The 19,073-nt window shown below is 38.3% G+C and overlaps 1 protein-coding gene and 1 pseudogene across 3 annotated transcripts in view; both read left to right on the top strand.

Moving 5' to 3' along the window:
* EML5 (EMAP like 5) overlaps positions 1-19,073 on the top strand; it is a 184,102-nt gene that overhangs the window by 118,014 nt on the left and 47,015 nt on the right. For all 3 annotated transcript variants that reach the window (XM_072762201.1, XM_072762199.1, XM_072762200.1), the window contains exons 22-23: positions 17,285-17,437; positions 18,173-18,304. In XM_072762201.1, the coding sequence (XP_072618302.1) occupies positions 17,285-17,437; positions 18,173-18,304 (285 nt within the window). The remainder of the gene's footprint in view (positions 1-17,284; positions 17,438-18,172; positions 18,305-19,073) is intronic.
* LOC112930193 (small ribosomal subunit protein uS8-like) lies at positions 14,417-14,850 on the top strand (annotated as a pseudogene).

Here is a 19,073-nt window from a genome sequence, read left to right as displayed (position 1 = left end):
CAGATGATACCCTTGAGATCCATCCATGTTGTCAGAAATGGCAAGATTTCATTTGTTTTTATGACTGAATAATATTCCATTGCATGCCGTAATTTCTTTATCCATTCATCCATCAGTGGACTTAGGATATTACATCTCCTTGCTATTGAAAATAATGTAGCAATGAACATGGAAATGCATATATCTTTTCAAATTATTGTTTTCATTTTCTTCAGATAAATACCCAGGAGTGGACTTGCTGGATTATATGGCAGTTCTGTTTTTAATTTGGGGGGGAACATCCATACTGTTTTTTCTAGTGGCTGCACCAATTTATATTCCCATGGCAATATATGAGGGTTCTGTTTTCTCCACATCCTCACCAACACTTGTTATTTTTTGTCTTTTTGATAATAACCATTATAATAGGTATGAGATATATCTTATTGTGGTTTGATTTGCATTTCCTATATGATTAATGATATTAAGCATCTTTTTGTGTACCTGTTGACAATCTGTAAGTCTTCCTTGGACAAAATCTATTCAGATCTTCTGCCCATTTTTTAACTGGATTGTTTGTTATTTCATTACTGAGTTGTAGGAGGTCCTTAATGTATTTTGAATAGTAGCCTCTAATCAGATATATGATCTGCAGCTATTTTCTCCCAGTCAGTAAGTTGCCTTTTCATTGGTTTCCTTTGCTGTGCAGAAGCTTTTTAGCTTGCTGTAGTCCCACTTATTTATTTTTGCTTTTGTCATATTTGATTTTGGTGTTAGGTTTTTTAAAAATCAGCAAGACCTGTATCAAGAAGCATATTACTGCTTATGTTTTCTTCTAGGAGTCTTCTATTTAAGTGTTTAATCTTTTGAGTTAATTTTTTTTGAATGGTGTAATATAGTAGTTCAGTTTCATTCTTTTGCATGTGCATGTCCAATTTTTCTCATACCACTTATTGAAGAGACCATCCTTTCTCCATTGTATATTCTTGGTTGCTTTTTCTTAAATTACTTGACCATATATGCATGGATTTATTTCTGGACTCTGTAATCATTTCCATTGGTATATATGTCTGTTTCTATGCCAATACCATACTGTTTTAATTACTGTAACTTTATAGTATAGCTTGAAATCAGGGATTGTGAGGCCTCTAGCTTTGTTCTTTCTCAAAGGTTGCTTTGGCTACTCTGTGTCTTCTGTGGTTCCATATACAAATTTTAGGAGTGTTCTATTTCTGTGAAAAATGCCATTGGAATTCTTTAAGTAGTCTCTATGCCCAGCTTGAACTCACTGCTCTGAGATTAAGAGTCCCAGGATCTACTGATTGAGCCAGCCAGTCACCTCAATACCATTGGAATTTTGATAAGGATTGCACTGAATCTGTATTTTGCCTTGGGTGATAGGGACATTTTAACAGGACTAATTCTTCCAATCTGTAAGCACAGAATATCTTTTCATTTATTTTGTTGTCTTTAATTTCTTTCATTAGTGTCTTCATAGGTTTCAAGATATAGGTCTTTCACCTCCCTGGTTAAATTTATTCCTAGATTTTTTTTAATACAATTGTAAATGGGAGAGTTTTCTTAATTTCTTTCTCATAGTTTGTTATTAATACAAAGTAATGCAACAGATTTTTGTGTATTGATTTTGTAGCCTGCAACTTTACTGAATTTTATTCTGACAGTTTTTTATGGAGTCATAGGGTTTTCTATATGTGATGTGTCATCTGCAAATAGTGACAGTTTTACTTCCTTTCCAATCTGAATGCCTTTTCTTTTTCTTTTCCCCCCTTCCCCACCTCCACCAGTTGCTCTGGCTAGGACTTATAAAACTATGTTGAATAAAAGTGGCAAGAGTAGACATCCTTGTTCCTGATCTTAGAGGAAAATGTTTCAGCCTTTCACCATTGAGTATGATGTTAGTGGTGGGCTTTCTTTTGCTGTGCAGAAGCTTTTTAGCTTTTGGCCTTTTGTTATATTGAGGTAGCCTCTTTCTATACCCACTTTGTTAAGAGTTTTTATTAAGAACAGATGTTTAAGTTTGTTAAATGTTTTTTGTGCATCTAATGAGATGATCATGATTTTTATTCTTTTTTTTTTTTTTTGAGAGAAAGAGAGGCAGATAGGGGTAGAGAATCTTAAGCAGACTCCACGCTCAGTATGGAGCCTGACGTGGGGCTCGATCTCACAACCCTGAGACCATGACCTGAGCTGAAATCAAGAGTTGGTTGCTTAACTGACTGAGCCACCCAGGCATCCCCATCCTTCATTTTGTTAACAGTACTGTATCACATTGACTTGATTTGTACATGTCAAATCATCCTTGCATCCCTGGAATAAATCCCACTTGATCATGCTGTATGATCCTTTTAATGTATTGTTGAATTCAGTTTACTTATACTTTGTTGAGGATTTTTGCCTCTATGTTCATCAGAGACATTGACCTGTAATTTTCTTTCTTTTTTTTTCTTTTTTTTTGGGGGGGGGCCTCTTTGTCTGATTTTGGTATTAAGGTAATGTGTTGCCCTGGTGAAATATGTTTGGAAGAGTTCCTCCCTCTTCTATTTTTCAGAAGATTTTGAGAAGAATTGGTATTAATTATTCTTTGGGTACTTGGTAAATTCACCAGTGAAGCCATCTGGTCCTGAACTTTTATTAATTGGGAGATTTTTATTACTAACTTAATCTCCTTGCTAGTAACCAGTCTGTTCACATTTTCTGTTTCATCATAATTCAGTCTTGGCAGATTGTATGTTTTTAGGAATTTATCCATTTCTTCTAAGTAGTTTGTTGGCAAATAATTATTCAGAGTGGTCTCTTATGATCCTTTATATTTCTGTGGTATCAGTTGTAACATCTCCTATTTCATTTCTGATTTTATTTGAGTCCCCTCTTTTTTCTTAGTGAGTCTAGCTAAAGGTTTGTCAATTTTGTCTTTTCAAAATACCAGCTCTTAGTGTCCCTGATTTTTCTATTGTTTTTCTAGCCTCCATTTATTTCTGTTCAAATCTTTGTTTCCTTTTTTCTACTAACTTTGGCCTTCAGTTCTTTTTTTTCTAGTTCCTTGAGGTATAAAGTTAGGTTGTTTATGTGCGATTTGTTTTTGTTTCTGAGGTAGGCATTTATCATTATAAACTTACCTCTTAGAACTGTTATGCTCTATTTCATAAATTTTGGTATATTTCCATTTTTGTTTCAGAGTATTTTTTTTATTTCTAAGTTCTTTGACCTATTGGTTGTTCAGTTTGGTTTTTTTTTTTAATTTATTATTTATGATAGTCACAGAGAGAGAGAGAGAGAGGCAGAGACACAGGCAGAGGGAGAAGCAGGCTCCATGCACCGGGAGCCCGACGTGGGATTCAATCCCGGGTCTCCAGGATCGCGCCCTGGGCCAAAGGCAGGCGCCAAACCGCTGCGCCACCCAGGGATCCCCTATTGGTTGTTCAGTAACATGTTGTTTAATCTTCATGTATTTGTGAGTCCAGTTTTCTTCATGTAATTAATTTCTAGTGTCATACTGTTGTGGTTGGATTAGATGCTTGATATGATTTTAGTCCTCTTAGATTTATTAATAGTCATTTGGTGGCCTAACATATGATTTATCTTGGAGAATGTTCCATGTGCACTTGAGAAGAATGTGTATTCTCTTGTTTCTGGATGGGATCTTCTGTAAATATGCGTTAAGTCCATCTGGTGTAACATGCCATTTAAGGCCAGTGTTTCCTTATTAATTTTCTGTTTAGATGATCTATCTATTGATATGAATGGGGTATTAAAGACCCCTATAATTATTGTATTGCTACTTCTCCCTTTAGATCTGTTAATATTTGCTTTATGTATGTAAGTGCTCTTCTGTTGAATACATAAATATTAACAAATGTTACATTCTCTAGTTGAATTGACCCCTTTATCATTATGTATTGACCTTCTTTGTCTCTTATTATAGTCTTTTTTTTTTAAGATTTTATTTATTTGAGAGAGAGCACAAGTGAGAGAGCATAAGCAGAGGGAGCAGCAGAGGAAGAGGGAGAAGCAGAGTCCCACAGAGCAGGGAGCCTGACTTGGGACTCAATCCCAAGACCCCAGGAACATGACCTGAATTGCTTAACCAACTGACCCACCCAGGTGCCTCTACAGTCTTTATTTTAAAGTCTGTTTCATCTGATAAGAGTAAGGCTACCCAGCTTTCTTTTGGTTTCCATTTGCCTAGAATATCTTTTTTCATACCTGCACTTTTATTTTGTGTGTGACCTTATTTGTACAATGTATTTCTTGTGGGCAGCATATAGATGGGTCTTATATTTTTATCCATTCAGCTACACTGTCTTTTGATTGGGGCATTTAATCCATTTACTTTAAAATAATTATTGGTAGGCATGTGTTTATTGCCATTTTGTTAACTGTTTCTAGCTGATTTTGCAAATCTAAATTATTTATTTAGATAGGGAGAGCACATGCAAGTGGGGAGAGGAGGAGGGAAAGAGCGAGAGAGAGAATCTTAAGCAGGCTCCTTCCTTGCCCAACACGACTCTGAGATCATGACCTGAGCTGCAATCAAGAGTCGGACACTTAACCGACTTAACCATCCAGGCACCCCTGCAAACTTGAATGTTTAAAGGGCTTTTTATGGTTTGATTCTGTGCCATTAAACTCCAGTTAGCTAATATATAGTATAATATTAGTTTCTGGTGTACAATTTAGTGATTCAATACTTACATAGAACACTCAGTGCTTAACACAAGTACACTCTTAATTGCCATCACCCATTTAACCCATCCCACCCACCCCCCTACCGTGGTGGCAACCATCTGTTTGTTCTCTGTAGTTAAGAGTGTTTCTTGGCTTGCCTCTCTTTATTTCCTTTTGCTCATTTGTTTTATTTCTTAAATTCCACATGTGAGTTAAATCATATGGTATTTTTCTTTCTCTGACTTATTTCACTTAGTGTAATACTTTCTAGCTCCATCCATACTGTTGCTAATGGGAAGATTTCATTCTTTTTGATGGCTGAGTAATTAGCAGCTCTTTCTCCTTCACATCTGCTGTGTAACCTACATATTAGGTATTTGATTTTGATAATTCTCATTTATAGAAATTTTGTTTTCAAATTTCCTTAGAATTTTTTTATAACATATTATTCCTGGTTTGTGTTTTAGCTTTCCTCTCTTATGTCTTTAATCCTTACCTATCAGATAAGAAATATATAATCTAGGGGCAGCCTGGGTGGCTCAGCGGTTTAGCGCCACCTTCAGCCCAGGGTGTGATCCTGGAAACCTGGAATTGAGTCCCACATCAGGCTCCCTGCATGGAGCCTGCTTCTCCCTCTGCCTGTGTCTCTGCCTCTCTCTCTGTGTGTCTCTCATAAATAAATAAAATCTAGCTATTTGACATCCTTTGGGATCTGACTATGCTGTGTTTTTCTTTCTACTGCTTTGGGGTTATTTTCCTGCTGACTCCCTCATGGTGTTCCATTTTCTTTCGTGCTTGAAAATTTGGATTGTAAGCTTATGTTTAATTGGGCTTTCTTTACCTATAGGGATTTTCTGAGGTCTGGATCAAAGGTGTTCTTCCAGAGTGATTTTGTGCCTGAGTGCCTAAGTTGCTACCATCCAGAACTACAAAGGATTTCTTTAGCTAGGATTGCATAAATCCTATAATTAGTGTAACTTGAAATCTAAGATTTGTATAAGTCACCCTGAATTTGTGAATCCCCAAGTATGATTTTTCCCTTTATCTAGAACCCAGGCAAGATACATAAGTCTATTTCTTGATGTTTTTCTTTATTGCCAGGCATATTTTTTAAAGTCTGCTCTTTAAAAAGTCTACTCTTCCTTCAAGATATGATTGTAATACTCAATCAAAGGACAATACAGGAGTGCCTGGGTAGTTCAGTCGGGTTAAACGTCTGCCTTCGGCTCGGATTGTGATCTTAGGGTCCTGGGATCCAGCCCCAATCAGGCTCCCTGCTCAGTGGATAGTCTGCTTCTCCCTCTCCGTCTACTGCTCTCCTTGATTGTTCTCTCTCTCTCTCTCTCTCTCTCTCTGTCAAGTGAATAAATAAAATCTTTAAAAAAGTGGGGGGGGGGCAATACAGATATTTGGAGGGTTTTTTTGGGGAAAAAAGAAATTGTATGCAGTTAAATATCTGTTTTTTTTCTTTTTTAAAAAAAGAAAGATTTTATTTACTTATTTGACAGAACAAGCAAAGGGAGCTGCAGGAAGGGGGAGAGGGAGAAGCAGGCTCGCCACTGAGCAAGGAACCCGATGTAGGGCTTGATCCTAGGACCCTGAGATCATGACCTAAGCTGACGGCAGACATTTAACAGACTGAGCCACTCAGGCACCCCTGTATTTTCTTTCTTAAGGTGTTCATAAGTCAAAAGAAGTATTAAAAAGTAAAAATCATTGAAACTAAGTACAAAGCTTGTAAATATTCAAGTAAAAAGATGAAATTATAAAAATATAGCTGTCTTACCTTATTTTAATTAATAAATTGCTTAAAATAAATACTTCTTAAAATAGAGAAACTTTCAGCATGGAAACTTGAAAATGCAATACTTAATCTTTCTTTTATTTTTTTAAAGATTTTATGTATCTACTTAGTGAGAGTAGGAAACAGAAGTGGGGAGGTGAGATGGGGAGGCAGAAGCAGACTTCCCACTGAGCAGGGAGCCCCAACATGGCAGATCCTGGGACTGCAGGATCATGACTTGAGCCAAAGGTAGACACTTAACAGACTGAGCCTCCGAGGTGCCCCATAATCTTTCTTTTTAAAACAGTCTTAACAGGGCGCCTGGGTGGCTCAATCAGTTAGTGTCTGCCTTCAGCTGGGGTTATGATCTCAGAGTCCTGGGATTAGGGTCCTGGGATCAAGCCCCATGTCAGGCTCCCAGCAAGGAGTCTGCTAAGGAGTCTGCTTGTTCCTCTCCCTCTGCCCCTCCTCATGCTCATGCTCTCCCTGTCCAAAGAAATAAATAAAATCCTAAAAAAAAAAAAAAAAAACAGTCAAAACGAAAGTCCATTATTATCATTGAGTTGCAAAAGTAATTCGTTTTGTATAAGTATTCCCAGATGTTCAAAAGGCCCTAACTATACTATATACTAGTCTGAGTAAGGTGAAAAGATACAAATATAATCTATTTCTGTATTTCCTCGAAATCATCATATACAACTATCTCTTGTTTGATAGCTTTGAAGACATCTTTTTGAATAACTTTTTCTTTTTTGGTAAGGACTATAATTCTTTTATTGATAGCAAGCTATAATGTTTATTTAAAAGAAAGGATTTCTAGTTTCATTGTTCTTAGATTTGTGATGTATAGAAGGAAATTCTAATCCATTACTATCATGTCTAATGTGGATTGAATTGTGTCCCTAAAAGGATATGTGTAAGTCCTAACCCCCCATACCTTTGAATGTGACCTTATTTGGAAATAGGGTCTTTGCAAATGTAATCAGCTAAGATGTGGTCATACTGGATTAGGATGGACTCTATATTGAATGACTGACATGTGTTCTTATAAGAAGGCTTTATGAAGACACAGAAACACAGACACAAAGGAAGAATATGATGTAATAACAGGCAGAAATTGAGGTGATGCATCTACAAGCCAAGGAGCATCAAGGATTGGTGGGAAACTCCAGAAGCCAGGGAGAGGCAAGAAAGAATTCCTTCCTAGAACTTTCAGAGGGCGCGTAATTCTGCCAATACCTTGATTTCAGACTCTGGCTTCCAGAACTGTGAGAGAAGAGATTTCTGTTGTTTTAAGCCACATAGTTTGTAGTAACTTATAATGGCAAATCTAAGAAACCAATCCAGTGATCACATTCCACTTGTAGACAAAGTCTTTGAACCTAGAGTAAGAATTATTTGCACAGTTGAAACTTTGCTTAGTTGATTGTCCTCTCCATTAAAGCTTGAAAGAAGTAGGAAAATAATAGAACTCTAGATGCCCTAAGATGTTAATGATCCAGGGGCACCTGAGTGGCTCAGTGGTTGAGCATATGCCTTTGGCTCAGGTTGTATTCCCACAGTCCCAGGATCAAGTCCGCATCAGGCTTCCTGTGGGAAGCCTGCCTCTCCCTCTGCCTATGTCTGTGTTTCTCATGAATAAATAAATAAAATCTTAAAAAAAAAAGATGTTAATTATCCAGTTATCAGATTATTTTAAAATTTGGAAATAATGTCTTATATCTTCAGTGCTGGTATTTTGGAACTTAAAAGTAACCTGGAACTTGAAAGCCAGGACTGTATGAATACGATGACTGTATAACCCTTCAAAGATCCAGTTTTATCCAGGAGGCCCTGGCACAAGATAAGTCTCCTGTGCCTACAGAGCAGTCGTAGCCTTATTTATTTTTATTCCTTTAAGACTTTATTCATGAGAGATACACAGAGAGAGGCAGAGACATAGGCAGCGGGAGAAGCAGGCTCCCTGCGGGGAGCCCCATGCGGAACTTAATCCCAGGACCCTGGGATCATGTGATGGTAGGGGACCTTGGTAGGGGACTCTGGGTACTGCCCCAGTTAGAGAATGCTGCAGATTCCCCACATAACAGTGCTCTGGCTGGCTAGGTAAAATCCAACACTAGAAGAGTCCCTTTCTCCTGCTTTGAACTGGTAGTATCTTCCCAACATCCTCTATTGGCAAAGCTTTGTATCAGTTTGCTGGCAAAAGACAAAAATCTTCTACGAGGCCCCAAAAATGGTAGATTTGGAACTAAAAGACAATAAAGTAATAACTGGCACAGACTACTCTTTAGTCTAATTAGCATCTATATGTATCTTTTTATGAACAGTTGAACTTTGGTATAACCACAGAACTGACATTATGTTTGTGTTCTACCCAAAAAGTTTCTAACCAAAGAGATGCAGCTGCAGTTGGTACGGGTGAAGAAATTCTCAACCTCTCCCCAAAATTAGAAGACACACAGCTCCAACAGTCATTGTATCCATTGCTGACTATATTCATTACTAACAAATTCACTTTTGGTCTTACTGAATATTCTCTTACCTTAAGACTAAATTGTAAAGTTAACCACCAATGAACTTGTATAAAATATTTAAAAAGAAGAGATAAGAAGTAAACAGTTTATATATATGCATAACAAGCATTTATGTATAGTCCCTGTTTCTGTAACTGGTTATGGGCTATGGTTGATATCTCTGACTTCCCTCTTCTAGTATCCATTTCATATTTTCTTTGTCTTAGCCAGAACCTCAGGTAATTAGAGTTATTTAGCTCATGAGGTAACCCAGACCTTCATTGCTAAATGATATGAAATCTCAGTATCTTTACCTGATTTTTTTCCTGGTGGTTGTTCCATTAAGTTTTACCATTGGTCATGGAAAACTAAGAAGCATCCCAATGAATCCCTTTGGGTTTCAGATATAGTCCCCTTTGCCCTCAGTGTGTAGCAATAACTCAGTGTCGCCTCTGTAATTAGGAACAATCACTCTAGCCAGAAGAGTAACAGCCCTTCTCTTTGCCTGCTGTTTCACTGGCACAAGGAGCCCAACATGGCCAAGTGGCACTCTCGCCTTCCAGTTCAGAGAGGTATATGTCCCCGAGTAAAAGAATTCTCTCTGCTCTTGGGAGATAAGACTAAATCAGCAGAGCTCAGAGTTACCAGGATGTAAAACAAAATTGTGCAAATTGGTTATTAGATTGAATGGTGAGAAGAGTCCTTCTCACTTCTACTTCTTGATTTCCAGACCTGTGTTATCTGGCTATGAAGTAGACAATGGTCTGTGATTCAAAGCATGTGTTGCATCCTGTAAGACAAAACCCTTATCTTTGAGGGCATTGTTTCTCAGATGGTGCCATAAATTAGTTTTCAGTAAGCCATTCCACTGTTAATTAATTGTTCTTTTAGTAACTTTCTCTTGAGTAGTGGGAGTTGTGATAAAACTACTTAATTCCATGGGTATAAGTCTAATGCTACATATTTTTGGTTATAAGTTCCTTGATCAGAAGCATTAAATTTGGTGATGGTGGATAAGGCATCCCATGTGTTCATGGATGGCAGTGCTAGCAGGATCATAATGGTCATAGAAGGCAAATCCAGAATTCATGTCTGTTTTAGTGAAGATGAATCTTTGCCTCCTCCATAATTGAAGAGGCCCAATATAATCAGTATGCTACCAGTTGGCTGGTTGGTCCCCCTAGGGAATGGTACCATATCAGAGGTTCACTTGATCTCTACCGTTAGCATATTAGACACTCAGCGGTAGTGGTAGTGGTAGCAAGATAACCTTGAAAAAGAGAATCTATGTTTTCCCAAGTCTAGCATAAACTCTGTCTTTGTCACTGTGGGCTCACTGAGTGAGTGCTAACTGGCTAGGAAAAGAGGCTTCTCTGAGATCCATAGAGCATAATACTGGTCTCCTCTGGAATAGACCATTTGGACATTCTGTAGGACACAAAAATCTTCACATACCTTGCCCTTTTTGAAAGTTTCATTTTCTATCAAGGAAAATTCCATTCTTTCTAATCCTGAAAGAATCCAGTCCCCAACTGATCATCCAACTAGTTAGCACTTGCTAATGAGTCAGGATAAATCTGTCCATCTGGTCATTTTTCACCACAAAAGTGGCAAACCAAATGTACTGCTTGAAGGTGCTGCCCATTGTGAAATTTTACTTTTACTGCTATCCTTCAGGGTCACCCCTGAGTGGGGCTATAGTGACTTCAGATGGGTACCAACATATACTATATAGAAACATCTGTAAATCTGGCTCAAGTTTTTTCTTCCTCAGTCAACTGATCATTAAAGAATACCTGTGAGGCCATAGGTATAGACTGGGAGAGAGAAGAGATATTGTAGCAGGAAGTATTGTTGGATTCTGAGCCACTTATTCATGCAAATTACTTCTGACTTCCAAATCTGTGGAAGACTGGTCTTTTATATACCATTTCCGTTTGATCATAGATTGCTGCTCTGCACACCCAATCTATGGTTAGATTGGTCATGTAACTTGCGATTCAGGGAGGAAGCTTAGGACACATAGTCACCTGATATCCCATAGTTAGGCATTTAGTCTCTACCAAGGCCAAGTAGCAAGGCTGAAACACCTTCTCAAAGGGAAAATAGTTACCGATAAAGAAGGGTATGGATTTTTCTCCCAAATCTAAGAGATCTGTGGTACAATTCTCCTTGAATAGCTTTCCAGAGGCTTCATATAGACACTTCAAATAGTGTCTTTATTTACCACAGACACTTTGAGTATCATTGTATTTGCTAGATTATAAGGCCTAAGTGGAAGATCAGCTTGCCTTCTCTTCTGGTCCCCTGGAAGCCTCTTAAGCGACTTGATAAATGAATAGAAGCAGCTAACTCAAATGTGTAGACTTCCAAAAGGCATAAAAGGCATTTTGCTCCTTTTGTTTGTGGTAGGTGATGGAAGGTGCAGCAAACTGTTTTTCACCTTTAAAGGGAGTATCTTGATGTATTCCAGAGAATTGGATCCCCAGAAGCTTCTGAGGTGGCAGGTCACTTAATTTTTTGTGGGAATTATCTTCCACTCTCTTGATTCACTTATGTCTCACTAAGACATCTAAAGTACTTGTTGCTTCCTGCTCCCCAGATCCATTCTGCATAATGTCATCAATGTAGTGGACCATTGAGATGTTTTGTGGAATGTCAAGACGATCAGGATCTCTGTGGACTATATTATGGCAAAAAAAACAGGAGAGTTGAATAGCCCTGAGGCAAGGCTTTGAAGGTGTGCACAGATACAAGCCAGGTAAAAGCAGACTGCTCTGGTGGTCCTTATAAATTGGGGTGGAGGAAAAAAGCATTAACTAGGGCAATAACTGCATGCAAAATGTTAGGGGCTGTGTTTGTTTGTTCTTGTAAAGATCTGGAAGAGTAGCTTCAGTTAGTATTGCTACCTGATTAAATTTATTATCCATGGTTAGTATCTAAAGTCCCTCTTAAGGGAGCCTGGGTGCCTCAGCTGGTTAAGCATTCGACTCTTGATTTCAGCTCAAGTCATGATATCAAGGTCGTGAGATGAGCCCTGAATTTGGCCCTACACTCGGCAGGGAGTCTTCTTCTCTCCCTCTGCCCCCCACCACACTCTCTGACAATTTCTCTCTCATATGAATAAATAAATCTTTAAAAAAAATAAAAATAAACAAAATCCATCTTATTTCACATAGACCAAACTGGCAAGTCTAAGCGTGTTAGATATTTTCACCAGTGTATTTTTTTAAAGATTTTATTTATTTATTCATGAGAGACACAGAGATAGAGGCAGAGACAGAGGCAGAGGGAGAAGCAGGCTCCATACAGGGAGCCCGATGCAGGACTCGATCCCAGGACTCCAGGATTATGTCCTGAGCCAAAGGCAGGTGCTCAACCACTGAGCCACCCAGGCATCCCATCACTAGTGCATATTTTAAGTCTTTGGTAGTATCACTGATTTTTTTTAATTCTCAAGCCTGCAGTTTTGCATCTGATTTATTATCTTGAGAGAGAGAAATTTCCAGGAGTTTGCACTTATTTTTCCTTGTAATGACCCTTATCCCATGGATCATGGAACCAGTCTAGTGGATTCTACAAGTTGCCACGTATAAATGCTACAATTCAGGAATTGGATGGAATTGACAGAATTAGTGTCAGTTCAGAGCCCTGTTTACTAATTCCTGAATGTTTGAGTATTTCCTTTTCTTCAGTTGAGTCATTTGTGGCCACTGATTGATTTGGAAGAAGATGTACTTAATATGCTGTGGCATTGCTACAGGGTCCTTTTCAATGAGACTTAGCCTTCCCTTTAATCAGGGGCTCTAAGTATATGATTGGCCCAGGTCTGAAAACAAGCTGAGAATCTGTGACTTTCCATCATGGTATCTGAAGTCAGTTTCTTAGCCACCAAGTCTGGAGTTTTTTTGTTACATAGAACAAACACTAATCTAGTAGTTTACTCATCTGTTTCATTCCTTCAGATACCATGATTGATTAGTCACCATCAGAAATCTCCACAGGCCAGAACATTCTGGTTATTAGTACCTTCCTGCTGCCCTTTTTTGGTAAAAGAATCTGCTCTTTTATTTTTTTTTAAGATTTTATTTATTTATTCGTGAGAGAGAGACAGAGGCAGAGACACAGGCAGAGGGAGAAGCAGGCTCCATGCAGGTAGCCCAATGTGGGACTCCATCCCAGGTCTCCAGGATCACACCCAGAGCTGAAGGTGGCGCTAAACTGCTGAGCTACCCGGGCTGCCCAAATCTGCTCTTTTAAGTGCTGCTACTTGGCTTCTGCTTTTCCTAGATGATCCCTATTGAATCAGGAAGCCCATATTAATGGAGACGTCTCCCATTCCTGATCTACACAGGAGGATATCATAGAGCTTTTCAAAGATGTAGATGTTGCCCTTAATGTTATTTCTCAATGGTTTTGTAAAGGGACTATTTTCTAGACTTTTGAGGGGGTTGTTCTTGGTGGGCAGACATATAGGTTGCATATAAAAAATCTGCTGCAACATTCTTACCTCCCTAAGCTTTTGTATTCCTTCCTCTATATCAAATGTTAGCAAATCCAGACCACCTCCTGATTTTGTAAGTATTATTTTATTGGAACACAGCCATGTCCATTCATTTATGTACTATTTATATCTGCTTTTGTGCTACAGTAGCAGAGTTGAATAGTAGTGACAGAGACCATATGGCCTGCGACACTGAAAATATTTACTTTCTGGTCCTTAAAAAAAAGTTTGCCAACCTCCGCCCTAGAGCATGCTGAGATTTGATCCAAGCTAGGAGTCTAGTGACAGCAGAGAAGTAGTTGTGATGGTTCTTCAGAATGTTAAACATCCCCTGCAAAGCATTTACCCCAGAAGTTCAGTCTTCCCAGACACAGGAGAGCAAACTTGGCCCTGGCTCTGAGACTCAGTAAACACAGAAGTTCAAGATTTTCAGTTTTTGGGGACGCCTGGGTGGCTCAGCAGTTGAGCATCAGCCTTTGGCCCTGGGTGTGATTTGGAATCTGGGATCAATTCCCACATTAGGCTTCCTGCATGGAGCCCACTTCTATCTCTGTCTGTGTCTCTGCCTCTCTATATGTGTCTCTCATGAATAAATGGATAAAATCTTTAGATTAAAAAAAAAGATTTTCGGTCGGCTATCAGCGCCATCCTGCAGTCTGAGCCTCAATTTCGGTGCCAGAGCCCTCTTGGGCGGAGGATGTTGCCCTTGCGGGGGGCGGGGAGGGACTTAAGCCAAGTAGGGGAGAGTCAGTCATGCTGGTCCGCCACACGCTCTGCACTTTTGGGGGAGTCCGGCCTGTGGAGCACTGGCCGCAGTACTGGCGGGAACTGGAGCTGCCGACCGCCCTGAGAGGCCATAGCCCGACTTGGTCTGCGGCCCCAGGGCCTCCGCTTAGTGGTTGGGGCAGCGCCTTGGCACCGGGCGGCGGGACGCCTCCTGGATGGAGCCACATGGTGCACATGAACGTCCTGGCAGATGCTCTCAAGAGCATCAACAATGCTGAAAAAAGAGGCAAGCGCTAGGTTCTTATCAGGCCATGCTCCAAAGTCATCGTCTGATTTCTCACTGTGATGATGAAGCATGGTTACATTGGCGAATTTGAAATCATCGATGATCACAAGGCTGGGAAAATTGTTGTGAACCTCACAGGCAGGTTAAACAAGTGTGGAGTGATCAGCCCCAGATTTGATGTACAACTGAAAGATCTAGAAAAATGGCAGAATAACCTGCTCCCATCCCACCAGTTTGGTTTCATTGTACTGACAACCTCAGCTGGCATCATGGACCACAAAGAAACAAGACGAAAACACACAGGAGGGAAAATCCTGGGATTCTTTTTCTAGGGATGTAATTCATATGTGCAAATAAAATGCCTCAATGGAAAAAAAAAAGGATTTTCAGTTTTGTCTGAATCTAACCAGATGCTCCCATTCCACAGTTCGAAATTCCTTCCTTCCCAATCAGTGCCCCATCACATAAGAAACTTGGTGAGACTGGGAATTCAACTGACATTGTAAATTTGCAACCTACACAATTAAATTTTGTCTTTTAATTTTTAGCAACATCAGCCTGTGGTCTCTATTCAGACCATGACTCATACTGAGTGTTTAAAGACCTAAGCTTGGGGATCCCTGGGCGGCTCAGCGGTTTAGTGCCTGCCTTCAGCCCAGAGCGTGATCCTGGAGACCCTCGGGTCGAGTCCCACATCAGGCTCCCTATATGGAGCCTGCTTCTCCCTCTGCCTGTCTCTCTCTCTTTTTCTCTCTCTCTCTCTCTCTCTCATGAATGAGTAAACAAAATCTTTAAAAAATAAATAGATAGACAGACCTGAGCTTGCTCCTTCTTTCTTTTAAATGTTCCAGGCACTCAGTGGAATCTTTTGCACAGTATCATTCTTGTGGTCATCAATATTTTGTGTCAAAGACAGCAGCCTCTTGGACTCCCAGGGCATTTTAGTTCCGTAGACACTCTACTGTTAACCACAGGAGATTACTTGATTGTTATGCATCCCATTTCCCATTGTTAAGGGCTCAGCACTGTGTATATATCCAAAGGCATGACTAAACCAATTCCAAAAAGTCCCATCTTCAATGATCTGTCTCCTATGACTACTTCAGTACCAGTTCTGTAACCATTTTGCTATAATTTACAGATAGAAACCACCTTAGTAAATGGAATAGGGGAAATTTAATATGAATAAGTGTTGTTAACTAATAAAAGATGGTTAGCTACTAAAAGAGGTAAGGAGGATTCTAAGGAGTATAGGAGTAGCAACTGCAGAAAGCAACTGCCACCTGCAGGATTAGTGGATGGTGATTAAGGAAGGACTCTTCCTCTCCTCTCCCAGGCAGATTCAGATCTCTTTGGAGAGGATATGGGTGCCATTGGAAAAGAAACTTGCCAAAGGGCTGGTCAAAGAAATCTTTTGCTGTGGTGGCAGAGAAAATCTTCCATTCCCAATCCCATCCCCCATACCTACCCTTGCCCTGTCATTAATCTCATCTACTGGTTCCAGCACACCAGAGGAAAGAAAAACATCTTCCTTCTTTGGCTTTGCAAGGACCCTCCACAAAGTCAAATTAGCTGGAAAAGGAAAAATGTCTACAGGGCCTAGCTCTAATATCACATAGCAGGAAAGAAAAGGGTGGATTCAGAGCTGAGAGGCAATAAATTAATAACAAGCTCTTATCCAAGTTCATGACTGTGACTACTAACTGTATGCCACTGTTTCCCATATTTATATCTCTAGTCTAGTCCTCTCCTTTGAACTTCAGAGAAGTATAATTAATCAAACTGGCTTCTCGATGTCTTCACTTAATTTCTCATAAGTATCCTTAACTGTGTGGGTATAAAGCCAAACATTTGTACTTCCTCAGTTTTTTCCATCTTGGGAATAATATCACCATTTGAAAAAATATTCTTAATTTTTATCTTTTTCTTCTGCTCTCCTCCCACTTAGAGTCCTGGCAACTCTATCTTCAAAATATCCAAATCCTCACCTTTGTCATCACTTCGACTCCAGCTACTCAGCTGCAGGTTGCCATCATCTCTTAAATCTCAAAAATCATCCTAGATTTCTTCATTACCAATATGTTCTTGATAATGAAATGATAAATAAATAACTTGTTCTCAGTTCATTCTGTAACTTTTCATTCTGTAACAGCTGTACCCCTTCTCTCCAAATGTTATGTAAGACACCAAAAGTCTTAGGACTTTTGAATATGTCTGCCATATATCCCTTGCTATCAGGGCAAGCCCATTTTTGTTTATTTCCCAATACATATTAATTCTTTTTTCTTCAAAATTAATAATATTAGCATCATTATTTCTTCAAGCATGATTAGATCTTCCATGCATGGATAGATCTTCCTAGCTTTAGTAATTATCTATTGTCATATTTTTTCAAATTTGAAAGGACTTTTGTAAGGATGGCCTTATTTCTTAAATTTCTGATTTGTAAAAAAAAAAAATCTGATTTGTTAGATAGAAACTACAGAGGTAGTAATCTCACACACACACAAAAAAAAATTTCCGCATATGTCATTGGCTTTTTACACTAGTTAAAATCTCTCATTATCTTTCATCAACTTAATTTTTTAAGGTAAATATTAGTACTTTTGTTACATTTGGAAGAGGGGAATGCTTTCCATACCACCGATTTCAGTAGAAAACTCTGTTGCCTGCATCCCTTGACTCCTTTTGAATACTGATTTGGGGCCATAATGGATACAGGAATTCTCTTTGAAATTAGAAGTTCCTTAAGCACATAATTTAAAAAAAAAGAAAATCGCCTGATATATGCTGTCTGTCTCTTTTAGGTGGGAGATGTTGCTGTTTTTCTCCTGATGGTAAAGCTTTAGCTGTAGGTTTGAATGATGGAAGTTTCTTAATGGCAAATGCAGATACTCTAGAGGACCTTGTGTCTTTTCACCACAGAAAAGATATTATTTCAGATATTCGATTTTCACCAGGTAAGACAGCGTTGAAATCATACTTGATTATTAACTTGGGTGTGGCAGTAAGCAAATATATCAATATGTAATTTTTATTAACCATTATTCTATCTTGGAATTTTAATTTTTTACTAGAAAAGACAGTAAGGTAAGAGGTAAAATTCCCATATTAGATCAGTGGCAAAATATCCAGCTTAGTGCCAATTCTGTCACTAAATTTTCTGTGTGATTTGAGCCAAGGCACTTCTCTGGGTTTCGGTTTCTTCATTTCTAACATAGATTGGATAACTATCTTCATTATATTCTTAATACTTTTGAAATTTTGCATTAACTTTGCTTCATCAATTTCCATGTATTCACTCTGACAGAATACACTATAATGTGGGAAGTACTAATGTTAAGGCAAAATTTGTTAGTTTACCTCCATCTCTTCTAAATTTAGAGGGCTTTTTTTTTTTTCCTTTCTTTCTTTTTTTTTAAACACCTGCTGTATTAAATTATATGGTATATAATTTTTGGTCCTTGCTTTCCATTGAGCTGTCTCACTACACCAAAGAAAACATTTTGTTAATCATAATATACTTGAAAATATATAGTTACAGTTTCTCACTTGATAGACATTTTGCTATAATTTACAAAACACCTAAGATAAGAGTTCCTCCAAAAAAATATTAAGAAAATTAACTCTAGTTGTTGAGTGTAAAAAATATTTTTAAAGATAGAAAATCTCAAGCAAATACGTTTCTCTTCTAGGTTCTGGGAAATACCTTGCGGTAGCATCCCATGACAGTTTTATAGATATATACAATGTGATGAGTAGTAAACGAGTAGGAATATGCAAAGGCGCTACCAGTTACATAACCCATGTTGATTGGGATATTAGAGGTAAGAATTTAAATAACCTACTATTTGGTAAAAGTTCATTTGATTTAGCATACTATTTTAAAGAAACCAAAACGTGATTCAACAAATGAGTTCAGAATCCTTGTGAGAAACATTCTCAAAATTACTTTTTACTCCTTTATTTAACATCTGAAAGTGAATGCTACCAGTTTAGATTTTTCAATACTTAAGTTATAACTCAAGTGGTAGTAGAGTAATAAGTTAATTTGTAAAGTAAATTAAATATTAGGTAAAAAAGTTTTTCAGTCATTTGTCCTCACTTTTGTCAGATAAGTTTAGTATAAATAATAATTGAAAATTTGAAAATAGATATGTTAATGAGGATTTTAATGTCTTTTCACCATCATTCAATAAAACACATTTCTTAAAAATAGTCACAATTATATAACATACAGAATTTAATGAGTATCTTTATCTTTGTTTTTTTAGTAGAATGCATTGCACATGGCAATGTTTAATAATTTGGATAAATGCTAAATATTTTAAATGCTCCATTTTTTTTTAAGATTTTATTTATTCATGAGAGACACAGAGAGAGAGAGGCAGAGACACAGGCAGAGGGAGAAGCAGGCTCCCTGTAGGGAACCTGATGTGGGACTCGATCTCGGATCTCCAGGATCCCGGGTCTCCAGGTCTTTGGAGACCTTGAGCTGAGCTGAAGGCAGTGCTAAACCGCTGAGCCACCTGGGCTGCCCCTAAATGCTCCATTTTTAAGGATTTTTGTTTCATGTATTTATTTACATAAATCTAA

Source organism: Vulpes vulpes, chromosome 6 (genome assembly GCF_048418805.1).
Source record: "Vulpes vulpes isolate BD-2025 chromosome 6, VulVul3, whole genome shotgun sequence".
Lineage (NCBI taxonomy): Eukaryota > Metazoa > Chordata > Mammalia > Carnivora > Canidae > Vulpes > Vulpes vulpes.
This window is presented reverse-complemented; position numbering and strand designations above follow the sequence as displayed.